The following is a 15,059-nucleotide window of genomic DNA, read 5'->3' as shown; positions in this document are numbered from 1 at the left end:
TCCATGGGCAAAATGTAAACTGGAAACAGTTCCATTTGATTTGTGAACCGCCCAGAGTGTGAATCGCCCAGAGAGCTTCGGCTATTGGGCCGTATAAAAATGTACTAAATAAATAAATAAATAAATAAAATTTTCCACATGCACAAAACAAACGGAAGGGTCCCCCTTTTGAAAGTGTCGTGCTTCCAATTATTCATAACAATAGATAGCATGACCAAATGAAAAGGAGGACAGGGCTTCTGTATCTTTCACAGTTGCATTGAAAAGGGGATTTCAGCAGGTGTCATTTGTATGCATGCAGCACCTGGTGCAATCCCCTCTTCATTACAACAGTTAAAGATTCAGAAGCCCTGCCTAGCATGACCAGATACTAAAGAGGGCAGGGCTCCTGCAACTTTAACTGTTGTGATGAAGAGGGCATTTCCCCAGGTGCTGCATGCATACAAATGACACCTGCTGAAATTCCCTTTTCTTTAAAACTGTTAAAGATACAGGAGCCTTGTCCTCCTTTCCATATGGTCACCCTAACAATGAAAAATACAACGATTGCATTTAATAAAATATTTCGTGGTTAGGATTTTCAGTGGCATCAGAGACAAATAACTGCCCAGATTTTGTTGGAGACTGGTCAGCAAATTCCCATAAGGCAGCAGTCCTTCTCTGACATACCTGAAAGTAGTCCTATTAAACACAAGTAAAATTACATTGGCGTTCAGATTGCAGGACAAATCACCCTTGAAAATCCAGCCTGAACAAGTTACATTTGAATTTGATATTTAGAAAACAACAACAACCAAAATCATGGAAAAACATTTACCCCATTTTTTGTCGGATGCTGTTTGCCCAAGAAAGGAAGGGGCTTTAGTGCCTGAGGTATCGGTAGTTTCTGGATGCTTTGAGGGAAATGGGAGGGTGGAAGAATCCGGAGGATGGTTTGCATAGCTTGCAGGTATAAAGATGCAGGTACCTTTCCCACCAGGCTGCTGAACTTGTCCTCCCCTAGCAGGACCGTCCAGTGCTCCGGATGCTCCTTCAGGACCTTCTGCATCTTGAAGCGGGGGTTTGGCATGAACAGCAAGAGGTAATCGAGGCAGAGCTTTTTGGACCCCACGTTGACTTTGGAGTCCCACATCTGCTCCAGGATGACGTCCAGTGGGGTGAGTCCTTTGCCGTCCTCTATCTGGGGTGAGGCCCCGTTTCCGAGGAGGATGAGGACGGTCTCCGACCTCAGCAGCTCGCAGGCGAGATGCAGAGGGGTCTTCCCGTCTTCCAGGTGAAAGCAGCCGGTCCTGTTGATGTAGGAGTTCAGGCTGGGCTGCTTGTGTGCCATGCTGATGATGAGCCCCAAGATGTCTCTCCGGTCGTAGGTGACAGCCATGGCTAAGTGAGGGGCAGAGGATGGGCAATAGCAGAAATGCTCCCCGGGGACTTTGAGAGCCTCCTCTGGAAAATGAGACAGCAGGTACTGGGCATAAGGCAGGTGATTGTGCACCACAGCATAGAGCAGGGCTTCAGAAGGTGAATAGGTCCTCTGGCTGGCATTTTCCTCCCAGTAGAAATACTCCATAGTCCTCATGTCCTCCAGCATCCACACGGGCTTGTGATCTCGAACAGCCTGGTAGAACATGTAGGATAAGAATTTGCAATGGCTGCTCTGGGCTTCCTGTAAACTGGCCTGGTTGCTACTGGCCATGTCTTGAGAACCGAGGAGCAAGTCGCTTTGTGCAAATAAAAAGAAGCCCCCCCCCACCTTCAGTGAAAGGCAGATGTTCAATTTGAATGCAGATTCCAGAGGCTGCTGCAACCTTCAGGCTGTCATTGCAGCAGCCTGGACTGCACTAGCCAGAATGCATAGCTGTTCTCTGACGGGCTGTTCATCTCCACCCATTCATTGTTTTTCCCTTTCTCACTGCGGGTGGCTTTGTTGAGATAAGCACAATCTCGCCCGCTCAGTTAACCATTGCCGGGCAAGCAGGCAGTCAAGGCAGTCCGTTCCTTCCCAATGGCACACAGGTTAGCGGAATACCCAGAGCTCCGATTTCATAGGTGAAATGAGAGCGATGTGTGTGCGTGTGTGTGTGGGTGGGGGGGTGTAATTTGCTCTGCAAGGGAAGCAATTTTCTGCCTGCAGCCAGGGCCCCATCTATGCAGATGCTGTGCTGCAATAAACACTGCGACAGATTCCCATGGCCTGGAGGCGCGTCCTGATGTTTACTCACCCCCAGGATTATTGGGGAATGGGAGTGATGCCACGTCTAGGCAGTTCTCCATACAGATGCAGCCCCCCTCCCCCATGACTCATGTATAGAAACCAAAGCTATCTACTACACCTGATCAATGCTTGCATCACAGTTCCAAAGTCCAGGCATATCTATTTATGGCTACAATAGCCAGAGATCTGAGGCTAGCCCTGAAAGTTTGAATATGCACATAAAATAATCCAACCCATCTGCATATCTGTAGTGGCACGTTCCAGGGCTATATCACTTGCCCTGCTCTATCATATGACCTGCCCAAATTTGAAGCATGGTACTCAGGATTCTGTACTAGCACGGCCCTGGGCTAGACAAAAGAAATGAATGGGTTATAACAGAGAGGAGGGCAGAAAGTAAATTTCCAGATGTTTTGTACTTCAGCTCCCATAAGCCCCTGTCAGCATGACTGAGCATGCTGCGAAACGCAGCATTGTATCTTGCTGCAAAGAGCAGAAACAGATCCAAAATCTTGGCATGGACCTTCCCCTCTTACAGAGCTGCTGTTAGAGATCTTAAAGGCCTGATAAAAGAAACTTATTAAGTCTATTTCCTCTACTCTATCCGTGCAGTACAGAAATGATGCAGCATGCCAAGCTCTAATGTACTTGGCGTCCAAGGGCTCCTTCCTTTTATTAGCAAGATTTTTTACTCTTCCTTAAGTGGACATAACAATTCAATGGGAAAAAGGCAACGTCTTGTTGATTTGGCTGAGGGAGGCTGTTTTCAGCTGTTCCTTCCTGCACCATTTCTCTCTTGCACAAAGGATTCTAGATTATTATTCTCCTACAAAGTGTTTATCTTGTTGTGTACGTCTTCCTATTCATATATTGTATTCCAGTACTTAGTACCCCCATTGCTACGCTATAAGCCAGGTTAAGGAACCCCCTCAGTTATTTACAACCTTCATAGGCCCCCAGACAGCATGGCCAATGGTAAGGGACTGTGGGAGTTGTAGTCCAAAATATCCAGAGGGCATCAAGTTGCCTGACCCTGGACTAGGCTTTTCACTCCCCTAAATGGACTTGAATACTGGTCAATATCTCGATCCCTAGAGACCCATTCCTCACTATGTAGCAGCCAAGGAAACGCACCACAGTTCATCCATAGAGGCTTGTGCTTTGCAGTTGAATACGTTTAAACAGGATGATTGGATCCTCTTGATCCTTGGGAAGTTCTGATGGAGCCAGGAATGAATCCATTTCTCTCCACCAAGCATCCAGAGTATATGGTGGAAAGAAGGATGGATTCTGCCACCCATTCAAGGCACAGACAGACCTAGTACGACTCTCTACATGTTCAGACTAGGGCTGTGCATGACCCCCCCCCCAAACTGCTTCAGATCTCGATCCAGACCTTCTGGATCGGGCCCGAAGCAGTTTGGGTCGATCTGGACCCAAACCAGAAAATGCCACAAACCAACTCTCAACAAAGCTCTCTAGGCATTTCAGTACAATTAAAACAACATAATACATGATAAAATATAAAAAAGGATTTTTTAAAAATGCAATTAGGAAACGAGGAAGGAATCTTGCTGGTAAAGGCTACCAATCCCAGCCAGTCTTCCTCTAAACCAGCCTTCCCCAACCTGGGGCCAGTTAAACATGTTGGGACTTGCTTCAAAGTAAATGTGGATAAGATTGCGATGAACCATAGAAAACGCCACAAACCAATGGCCAACCAATTCTCGGGGCAGTTGCAATATATATATATAAAATGCAATTAGGGATCGAGGAAGGGAGCTTGCTGATAAGGGGTGTTCAAACCTATCTGTACCAGTGCCAGGCAGTCTTCCTCAAAAACAGCCTCCCCAACCTAGGGCCCTCCCAATTGCCAACTGTGGGACTTACTTCTAAGTAAACACACATAGGATTGTGTGATAAATCCTAGAAAATGCCACAAACTAGCTCCCAGTAAAGCTCTCTGGGCAATTCATTATAATTAAAACAAAATGCATTACACAAATACAATATTAAAAAATGCAATTAGGAAACAAGGAAGGAAGGGGTGTTGAAACTAGGGATGTGCTCCGCTCCGATTAGGAGCGTAGAAGCAGTAGCGGATTGGCCTGCTCCGCCTTACCCAGAGGCGGAGTAGGAGCGGACCGCGGACCCCCTAGAAGCAAGGCGAAGAGAAGCGCCCATTTTTCGGAGCTCCGAGTTCAGGCGGAGCGCTCCGGTCGCCATCTTGAAAACATTTCGCCATAGGATTGCATTGCGGCAAATAATCGCGCATAACTACGTTGTTTTTGAAGCTATCATTCTGAAAATTCTTGTGCACAGAGAGTCGTGGATGGGGGTCATTTTGAGACCACTCTCACCTCTCTGCATTGTCTGGGTCGCGTGCTATATTTTTGTGAAAATCGGGTCAACCGCGCGGCTCAAACGGCGTTTGGCTTTTCGCCCATAGGATTGCATTGAGGGAAAGAATCGGGGATAACTGGGGAGGGGGTTTAAGCTATCATTCTGAAAATTCTTGTGCACAGAGAGTCGTGGATGGGGGTCATTTTGAGACCACTCTCAACTTTCTGCATCGTACGGGTCGCAGGTTATATTTTTGTGAAAATCGGGTCAACCGCGCGGCTCAAACTGCATTTTCGGCTTTTCGCCCATAGGATTGCATTGAGGGAAAGAATCGGGGATAACTGGGGGGGGTTTAAGCTATCGTTCTGAAAATTCTTGTGCACAGAGAGTCGTGGATGGGGGTCATTTTGAGACCACTCTCAACTTTCTGCATCGTACGGGTCGCGGGCTAGAAGTTTTTAAAAAATCGGCGGGAAAAATACCTTTTTCAAAGGGCTGAGGGGCAGAGTCAGCTCCCGGTCATGATGATCCCAAAGTTGGAGGAGGGCATAGGCAAAACAGGTAACTTGGGATTCTGGGAAACTTCTCTTTCTTCATCTGAACGGGCTTTTCCCCGTGTTTTTTAACACAGTAGCCCCACCAAATGCACAAACACAACCTGAAATCATATACTAAGCCAAGAATAAGAGATAGAAACACAGCACTGCTCCCCACCCTAACCTTGGGGAACAACTGAATCGATGTGGTGCAAGGGGATGAGCTCCCCTAGGGCATCTCATTGTGGACGTGCCCCCACTCTCTCCTGCACTGGAAGGCCATTAGAGCCTTCCAAAGAGAGTAAAACGGTGGAGCAATGCCTATCATGAGTTGAAGTGAATGGTCACTTTTCAGTGGTGGAGCAATGCCTGTTATGAGTCGAAGTGAGCGTTTTACTTCTTCTCAGAGCTGTTGGTGGCTGTCAGTGTCTTGAACTGGCAGCTACTTCCCCCTCCCCCGGGCACGTCCCCCTAATGCTGGTAAAAGACAGATATAGCCTTTTTAAAAAAATTCTTCTTGCTGTTTATTCAGCAACACTGCTGCTTTTAATTCCACCCCTCCTTTGTTTATTGATTGATTTATTCCATTTTATATGCATTACTGGCTTATCCTTGGCTCACTTCCTTATGCCCCCAGAAATGCCAGCTGCATGCCTGCCTGCCTTCCCTCCCTCCTCCCCTGCCCACCTCGCAGGGATGTTGTGTGTGGGGTGCCCGATTTTCAAAAATTTGCCAAAAATCAGGGGATGATGGGATTGCTTTGAAACTTGGCGTGCGTGTGTATATCCCCATGAGGTGTCATGGTGCCAAACATGAGGTTTCTAACTTGAACAGAAAAAAAGTTGTATAATTTTTTAGCTTTCAATGCAAGCCTATGGGGGGGGGGAAACGGAGCTCCGGATCTGGATCCGGAGCTCCGGGCGGAGCGGAGCGGAAGTGGGCGGAGCGGGGGCGGGGTGGAGCGGCCCGATCCGGAAAATGGCGGATCTGCAAGTGAAGCGGAGCGGGGGGTCTGTGCACACCCCTAGTTGAAACCTATGAGTCCCAGCCAGTCTTCCTCTAAGCCAGCCAGCCATAACCTGGTGCCCTCCCAACTGCCAGTTAAAAATGTTGGAACACGCCAAGCCTCTCCTCTTCACCTGAATCTTGCCTTCGCTAAGGCAGCCACAAGCCTGCCCACCTGGCTCCTGCAAAAACTGCAGCAGGAGGAGGAAGAGGTCAACAAGGACCAGCAACAGCGCAGGCCCGGAAAAATACCAGAACGGCATCTGCAAGGGCTGTTAACCTTTGCCTTGCTGTGCCGAATGAGGCTGCCTTGCTCAAAGGATAGTAAAATATATATTTTTAAAAAACAGTTTCTTGAAACTGCTTGCACTGATAGGTATGTGGGGCAGGGGGGCGGAGAGGCCTGATTCTTATGGCTTGGAGACCCCGACATAGGCATGTGGGGGGGGGCAGGCCAGAGATGCCCAAATGGTGGGCTGGGAGAGAATTCTTTCCTCCCCCCCGCCTCTTGCTTCCATATTTGGGTGGCTGGGGATGCCCTGATTGGCATGGGGGAGGCTCCAATATAGGCATGGGTGGCAGGCCGTGGAAACCTCTATGTGGCAGGGGAGGTGGAGAGAAGGAGAAGACTTTTTTTTTAGCTCCTGCTAGCAGATACCAGAGTGGAAGTGCTAGCAGATGCCAGCCTCTTACCTGCCCAACGATCCAGCAGAAGCCCGGAAGGTTATGGCAGGGGCTGGGGAAGGCTCATTTCCAGAAACAGGCGGCCCCAGCCCTTCTCACGTGGTGATCGGGGCTGCTGGGACATTGCCATGGCGATGACCCAGCAGAAGGCTGGATGGGCTGGGGAAGGCCTGTTTCTGTTTCAGCGCCTGCCGCATGGCGATCTGGGGGTTTTCTTCTGCCAGATGGGCTACTCTAGTAGCGTAACTGGGAAGATATCTGCATGCGCAGATATCATCCCACCTATGCTAATAGCGTAGCCCATCTGCACACTTTACGAAGGCTTGAAAGACCCGTGACCTGGGGCCCCTTTTCCCCAGACATTTTAATAAAAATAAAATTTCCCCCCTGGAACCGGTTTGGCTGCACGTTTTCTGGACTTGTCCTGGCAGATCCGTACAGTTGGTCAGCCTCTGGTTCCTTTCCAAGGTGCATTGTAGATTATAGAAAATAGCACCACCAGCAAATACGAGAAGTCCCATAGCTCAGTGGTAGAGCACACTGTTTGCATGCGGTTCAGGCCTTAGCATTTCCCATAGCAAGTTTCCCTGGTAGAGGGGCTAGGAAATATATTTACTTGAAAAGATTAAGTGTTACTACTAGTTTAGGCTACATGGCCTATTCTGTATCAGCATATCTTCACAAAGGGCAGGTCACCAGGTACACCATCTCAAGTACTCCTTCAGACAGGTCAAACAACTACTCTGATCCAGTACACTGACCTGCTCAGAGCAAGTGCAGTGCCCAGACGCTTGTGAATATTGGCCTCTAGGCATTCGTTGTCAGGTTGTCTAGTATACTTAGTATACATTGTGGCAGTTAGGGTGAATTAGATTGTAAGCCTATGCGGCAGGGTCTTGCTATTTACTGTGTTATCTGTACAGCACCATGTACATTGATGGTGCTATATAAATAAATAAATAAATAAATAAATAAATAAATAATAATAATAATAATAATAATAATAATAATAATAATTTAAAGCACCCTGAGTTCTGCAACTAACAGTAAGAAACAAATTTAAAATTCCTGAATCATTCGTAAATGTGTGTTATGGAAATTAGCATCCTTTGCTCCGTGCCAGAAGTATGTGTTCTACATGCAGTGCCAGAAGAATGTGTTATACATACTACATCCAAAGCAAAACCTGTCAAATAGTCTGATAACCATAAAATAAATAAGTCAAAATATTGTTAACACATATCCTATGATCCATTACAAATGTTAAGCTACTGTACTAACATATCTCCAGGTAGCAGGGCTGGAAAAGACATATGTCTGCGATATTGCATCCAGGAAGCAGTGCAGAGGTGGTACCTCTGTGGTTCCATGCCAATCCACACAGCCAAGAGCGACAACAGCAGGACTGATGCAGCCCCAGCAGCATAAAAGGCCTACTTACAGGGTATTCAGGTAAGGATATATAATAAGAGTGCTCAACCTGAGTAGAGCATGGATTTTTCAGCTGAATGCATCCATTACAAGCCCTCACTAATTAAATGATCAAATATTTGCATCTCATAAGAACATAATAAAAACCATGCAGAATCAGACCAAGGGTCCATTATCCAGCACTATGTTCACACAGTCGCCTTGGTGCACTTTCAGCTTTGCTTTTAATGCTTGCATCTGCTTCTCACAGTGCTCGTGACTAGCGCTCGCCTTGGCTTGCCGGTTTTGATCCACTAGGAAGTGGGCGGCTGCTTGCGCTTGGTCAAGCTGGGCTTGGAGTTGGCTGATCTTAAACTGTGATTGCTCTGCTGCTGCCTTACATTGATCTTTACTTTTGGGGGCAACTTTGATAAGGGCGGCTATTTTAACATGTTCAGCTACAGAATCACACTCCATTCTTTCTAATCTATTTGCTAAACTTCGGCTTTTCTTCTCTAATTTTGTACACTTTTCTTTGTACTCTTCTTACTGTTTCCAGTCTTTGACTGAGCTTTGCATATCCAGAAATGGACCCCACAATGGCTGAGCAGCAAGATCTTCTTTTTGGCTTCCACGAGGTAATTGCTTTGTATACACATCTACATAGGCCTCGCACATTGTTTGAACTGGATCCCCAGTTTTAAAACATTCTGGTTTCCAAGGGCAACTACCTTTCTCCATCACCCAGTGCTCTAGTAGGGACTTTGCACATTATTGTTTGAGGAAAGGTTCTCCCTTAGTTACTTGGGAGATCTCTTCTCTCTCTTTCTCTCTCTCTCTCTCTCTCGGTTACTGATGTGGTGTACTGTGCTTTTAATAGACTTGTACACTCTCCATGCTACCACTATCATGCAACAGATGGGCCCTGACTCTCAAAACCTGAGGGGTTTTATACCATCTAGAGCAGTGGTTCCCAAAGTGGGCGGTACCTCCCCCTTGGGGGCGGTGGGATTGCATAGGGGGCGTTAAGGGGCAAGGGGGCACTTGAGGTGGTCTTTTCCAAGAAGTGCCTCTCCAGAAGGTCTTAAAACCCAGGGTCATTTTTATGGGAGAAGGTAGTTTGATCCCAAGTCATACAAGGGAAGAATCCACACATGTATTAATGCCATTTAAGAAGAGTCCTTTTAATGGTAAATTGAAATGTTTCAAAAGCACCAAAACGCTAATAAAGAGACATAGGCCTTAGCTAGACCTAAGGTTTATCCGGGGACAGTCCTAGGGTCAATCCTGTTCATGTAAATGTCACAGAGGGGATCCCGGGAGCAGGCAGGGATGATCCTGGGACAATCCCGGGATAAACCTTAGGTCTAGCTAAGGCCATTTCCTGGTTGGTGTGCCCCGCCACACCGGCTGCAAAACAGAGGTGTTCGCTCTCTTTTCCCTCCCCCGGTAAGCCTGTGGTGGGTGCTTCCCATTTAAAGGGGCCAACTGAGCTACAAAAGCCAAAGTTTAAGAAATCATACCAGGAGTTTTGGTTACAGAAGGAAATGTCGGATCACTATCTTGCACTATGGAAAGTGGTTCAGAAGCTCCTGGTTGCATTTTCAACATATTTGGTGGAATAGTGTGGTCTGCCAACTTCTCTCCAAGCAAAGAAATCAACTTCAGATTACTAGATGTGGTGATTTAAGACTCATGATAAGTGACTTTAAACCAGACATTGGGAAACTGGTATCACTTCATCAAGCCCATCCATCACGTTAAGAATTTACGGAATAGTGAGGTACTCTACCCTAGTTACTAAGTGTGATATCTAATATTCTTGCTAAATGACTATCAAGACTTTGAAAAGATGATATCACTGGATCAAGTTCATCAATTATGTTTAATTGAATAAACTAAAAAAAATGTAATTGGATTTTGAATAAATATTCAATTAATTGTTACAGTTTTGAATTTTATTGTTATTATCTTCCTTAGTGGGTCGTTGAAACCCGCTATTCTGAATAATGATTTTTATAGGGTAGGGTAGGGGGCATTGGGCATGAGTTTGTGGAACCAAGAGGGCAGTTACCTGAAAAAGTTTGGGAACCACTGATCTATAAGAAAGCAGTGACATTTGTAAATTTGATCCTTTTGAACCTCAGAACCTATACCAAATGGGTCCAGAACACCCAGTGGGTAACCAGTGCTAATCCAAACAGATGGAACGAGAGCCTTGACGGATAGCCCATTCACTCCGCAACACTAACTGGCCCCATTCACACATATCTGATTGCAGCTGCTTTTCTGGGTGAGATCCCATGCTGTTCAGGAGTGTGCGTGTGTGAACATAAAAATTACATGGATACCATCAGTGACGTGGGTCTTTCTGAAACTATCCTTGCTTGGATGGGATGAAGAGCACTGATCACACTCGGTTTCCTCCCTGTGTTTAGCATTCCCCCATTGTGCTCGTTTCTGTCTCTGCTTCCCCGTTTGTGTCTCCTGCCATCCCCCACTCCGCTTCACATGATCAAAGGAATGGAACTGCACTCCTATGATCCTTCGCATTAGAGAACTACGAGGGAAAGGATTTAAGGGGGGGAAATTTAAAAAATCAACAGATGACCCAATCCGATTCAAATTCATTATGCTGTAAGCCCTCCTTAATAGCTATTACTGTCCCGAGTTTGATCTCTTTATCTTTAAAATGTATGCAGATGTAAGCATTTGTTTAATTTCCATATAAAAATCATAAAAGATCAAGGAGGGCTTTCAGCATACCAAACTTGAATCCAGTTGGGTCAGCCGTTGATTTTTAATGATTTTTAAAATTTTCCTCCCCTTAAACCCTTTGGAGCTTATAGACCAAAGCTCTCTTTCATTCAACCCTGCAGCCTGGAACCAGGAGGAGAAAATGATTTGAATAGAAATTTAAAAATACCCGCTGGAGAAAAGGCACACCCCTCTCTTTTGCCAGAAATACCACCCCTTGAAAACTTGCCCACCAAGCATTGGATTGAAAACAGGGATTGAAAATACACTTTGAAGTTTGAGCACATTCCCAGAAGAACCAGACTTCCCATGGAGCAAAATACTTTGCTAAAAGCGGTGGGGAGGGACAACCGCAGGACATGGTCAACATCATCAGAGTGATTCGCAGCAACAGCAGACTATAAGGTTGGCATCATATATGTCCTTTGCATGCAATTTGCCCCGACAACAGACTATAAGGCTGTTGTGGTGAAGCTCTCAGAAAGTCTATTTTTCAGTCTTGAAACTACTTTTAAGCCTCAACTTGCTCAGCTAATTTCCTTTGTTTGAACCTCAATAAATATTCCATTGTGGTGTTATCCTATTCAATGGTGTAGATTTCTTTGAGTAAGAATCGCCTTACTTAGCCACAGACGCAAGCCAAAGCAAGCACTAGTCATGAGCACTGTGCGAAACAGATCCAAGCATTAAAAGCAAAGCTGAAAGTGCACCAAGGTGTAATTCCCGCTGTGCGAATTGAAGGGCTGGAAGATTATGAAATTTTTCCTCCACCCCAGAGTGCAGCAACCCTGGAAACCTGGCCAGAAAGTCTAGTTAACCCAGAATGGCAGGATCCACAGTCCATGGCCCCAGTCACAAACATGGTTGTATAGAAAACCTCTGCCAATGGCAGGATTCCCAGAGAAACCGACACGGAGGCCAGTCAATGGGCTCCTAGTCAGGCCAAAGCCATTGCTGACCAATCAGGGCCCCTCAATGGAGACACAGTTGTGGCCTGGCTAGCCAATGTCTGGCAAAGCTATCCCACTGTAAATGCAGTAGACTTGACCCAATTGGCAAGAATTAGTGCCTCCCCAGGAGATGCTGCAGAACACAGCATCAACATGAACCACCTGAGAAATGCCAGTTGCCAAGAGTGGATGAGAGTGGTTCTTAAAGCCCTCTTTCCTTATCAGGACCTAGACCAAACCTTCTACTTAGAGATGCAAGGTCAGGGAGAACTCCCAGAAGCATAAGTAGGTAGAAAGAAATTGCTAGCTGTCCTTTCTAGAAAAGTGCAGAGCATTCAGGTCAATGGAAATGCAGTGCAGAACTATGATGTAGCTCATTTCAAGTCTCCCCTGTATTCTGGACTGAATGGTCAAACAAAGATGACTTTAGGTACCATAGATCCAAGTGCCTTATCTTGGGATGAACTGACCCTTTTGGAACTGACCCTTCCAAAATGCCCAGTCAGGGAGCTAGGTGATAAGCAATGAAGCAATGCGCCTTCATGTCTGCGTTACACAGCCTCGTTCCTAAACACAAAGCAGACGTGTTTAAGGAAAAAGCAACATGTGACCATGGCAGATGAGGAGCCAAGAGATCAGGACAGCCTTGAGCAGCTGGCCAAGAGGCTTTCTGTGTCTCCAAATTCAAAAGCAAGGAGGGGGAAGGGGGAAAGGGATCAGAGTATTTCTGGGTAGTTGGGCACTTTTCTACATCAGACAAGGGGTTTTAACGGGGTATTTTCAGATTTCCCCTATTTGTAGGCATCTTCATCACTAATATGCCTACACACACCTACCTACACACACACACACATCACAACTATTTATTAATTGACATCAGTCCCAAAATTTCTCTACAGTTCCACTCTTGGTTCTCTAATTCACACAAAACCATTTGTCTATCTTTTGACTGAGTGACAACATTAGCTGAAGTTTTTGAACAGCCCTTGGCACATGGTTTGATCAGGGCAACAATTACATAAAACAGAAAAATACAAGAAAATCAAAACAAGAAGTCCAAAAAACAATAAACTGGACAATCTTAGTACCAAGAGACTCAAAGATCCCTGTAACCAAGACTAAATAGACCAGTCCTCCTCCTCCCCCATTTGTGCAACTTCCTGGATATTGTACACGTGTTCAAAGATAGTGTCAAAATGATCAGACATATACACACAACATTCCTGACTATCGGGCATACTGACTTGCAGTGATGGGAGTTGTAGTCCAACACTTTTGGAGGGCACCAGGTTGGGGAAGGGCTGCTCTAAATAAAAAAAGAAAAGTAGGTGGTCCTAAGCTGTTCGTCATCAGTTTTCCACAACCTCACATTCACCTCTCATATCCTATTCTCCATCCTGTTCCCATGGTTTATCTGCTTTGGGAGAATGAGAATTTCACTGGCACTTTCTGCCTCTACTTAGGGAGGATGTGGCGTTAAGGCTGGTGAGCCTTAACTCCCAATTTCCCTGCTTGGTTGAAAACACTAGAGCGTTGTTTTGTAAACCGTAGGTTTTTTGTTTAATGAATGGGATTATTCATCCAATGAGACTTAAACATTGGGGTAGAGAATGTAATAAGATAGTAGAGTCCACACTTTCAAAACAGCTGCTTGTTGGCTACAATAGCTATGGTTTGGCTCTACATATTAAATTTCAACAGCCATATTAATATTAGGCCTTAGCTAGACCAGCGTTTATCCAGGGGCGAACTCCGGGATCGTCCCTGTGCGTCCACATGACGCACAGGGGATCCTGGGATCAGGGAGGGATCATCCCTCCCTGGCCCTGGGATACAGCCCTATACTTTGGGCCCGGTTTTTCCACGGTCTTCGGCTGAGACCGCAGAGTGTGTGGCCCGTTTCCACGGGTTTACTCACGCAGAGCCAGGAGCCGCCCATCGGGGATAGGGTGGGGGGTGCGGGGTAATGACTTAATTTTTTTAAAAAAAGCCTTACCTTTGTGCACGAGCGTTCGTGCGCTCCGTCTTTGAAAATAATTTTTAAAATGGTGAGCGCGACGCCTCTCTTCTGGAGGTCGCTGCGCCTTGTGTGTAAACGAGGGTGAGATCTCGCCTTACGTGTAAACGAGGGCGAGATCTCGCATTAATTGCAATGCGAGATCACCCCTCCTCCATCCAGGATTATCCGGTAGGTCTAGCTAAGGCCTTAGTTTCTTTTAGCAGCTATTTACACATACACTCCAAGGAGTTTCTATAGTTTCAGGGAAAAGTCAAAAAGGTATGTAACACCATTTTGTTGGTGATACTATGAGGATCAAACTGTCATTGAGAAAACCCACAGTACAATCTTGAAAATATAAGTAAGCCACTGTGAGCTGCTGGAGGAAGAAAAGGATAAATGTAATAAATATACAAACAAATTTCCATGCATTTGTTAACTAGAGTACAAAATTGTGCAATTATTTGTTACAATCCATCAGGAGTAGAGCTATTGCTTTAATTATAAAGGCAAAACTACATATTATGCAAGAGATCTGCAACTGGATCTATTGACTGTAAAATAAAAATAAAGCAAGCAAAAGCAGAGTGGGTGAGTGCTAAATTGCATCAGAGCAGTGGGGCTTTTGCCCAATGCCATTTTTCTGGACTGAATCCTCATTCCACACCCCTTGCAAAAAAGGAAAGGAAATGGAAAGAACTCAGGTGGCCAAAAAAGCTGAGGCCGTTAAAGGCAAAACATTTAAGAGTTACCAAGGTTTGTGCTTTGAGCCATGGAATTACAAACTTTCTTTGTGAGAAGTACAGCCAAAGCCACCTCGAGTTTTCTCATCAGAACAGGCATGACTACTGGAATAGGATTTCTAACGGTGGGTGCAGTAGTAACACTGTGAGCATTAGCTCCTGATATTCTGTCTTAATTACCAGAGGTCAGACGGGTAGTCTCACGTGACAACTCTGTTAAATTTAAATAATTTCCTTGACCAAATATTTGCACTCCATTCCACATGAAATTGCACATCTTTTTATTTTGATGCAATTACATGTGTTGAAAAGTCAAAATATGTTGTGGCTTCTCAACCCATACATTAATTGAAAAGACAATTGGACATATTAACTTTACACAACAGTGCCATATATGGCTTTCCTAGAATCTAGGATGTA

The 15,059-nt window shown here is 45.5% G+C and overlaps 1 protein-coding gene across 1 annotated transcript; it reads right to left on the bottom strand.

Annotated features, from left to right (window-relative positions):
- Positions 1 to 635: 635 nt before the first annotated feature.
- LOC134398328 (ankyrin repeat domain-containing protein 9-like) lies at positions 636 to 1,693 on the bottom strand. Its single transcript, XM_063125607.1, has one exon. The coding sequence runs from the start codon at positions 1,691 to 1,693 to the stop codon at positions 800 to 802; it is 894 nt and encodes a 297-aa protein (XP_062981677.1). The 3' UTR covers positions 636 to 799.
- Between the last annotated feature and the right edge of the window lie 13,366 nt (positions 1,694 to 15,059).

This window comes from Elgaria multicarinata, chromosome 4 (assembly GCF_023053635.1).
Source record: "Elgaria multicarinata webbii isolate HBS135686 ecotype San Diego chromosome 4, rElgMul1.1.pri, whole genome shotgun sequence".
Lineage (NCBI taxonomy): Eukaryota > Metazoa > Chordata > Lepidosauria > Squamata > Anguidae > Elgaria > Elgaria multicarinata.
The sequence above is the reverse complement of the archived record's forward strand: the minus strand, read 5'-3'. Positions and strand labels throughout refer to the sequence as shown.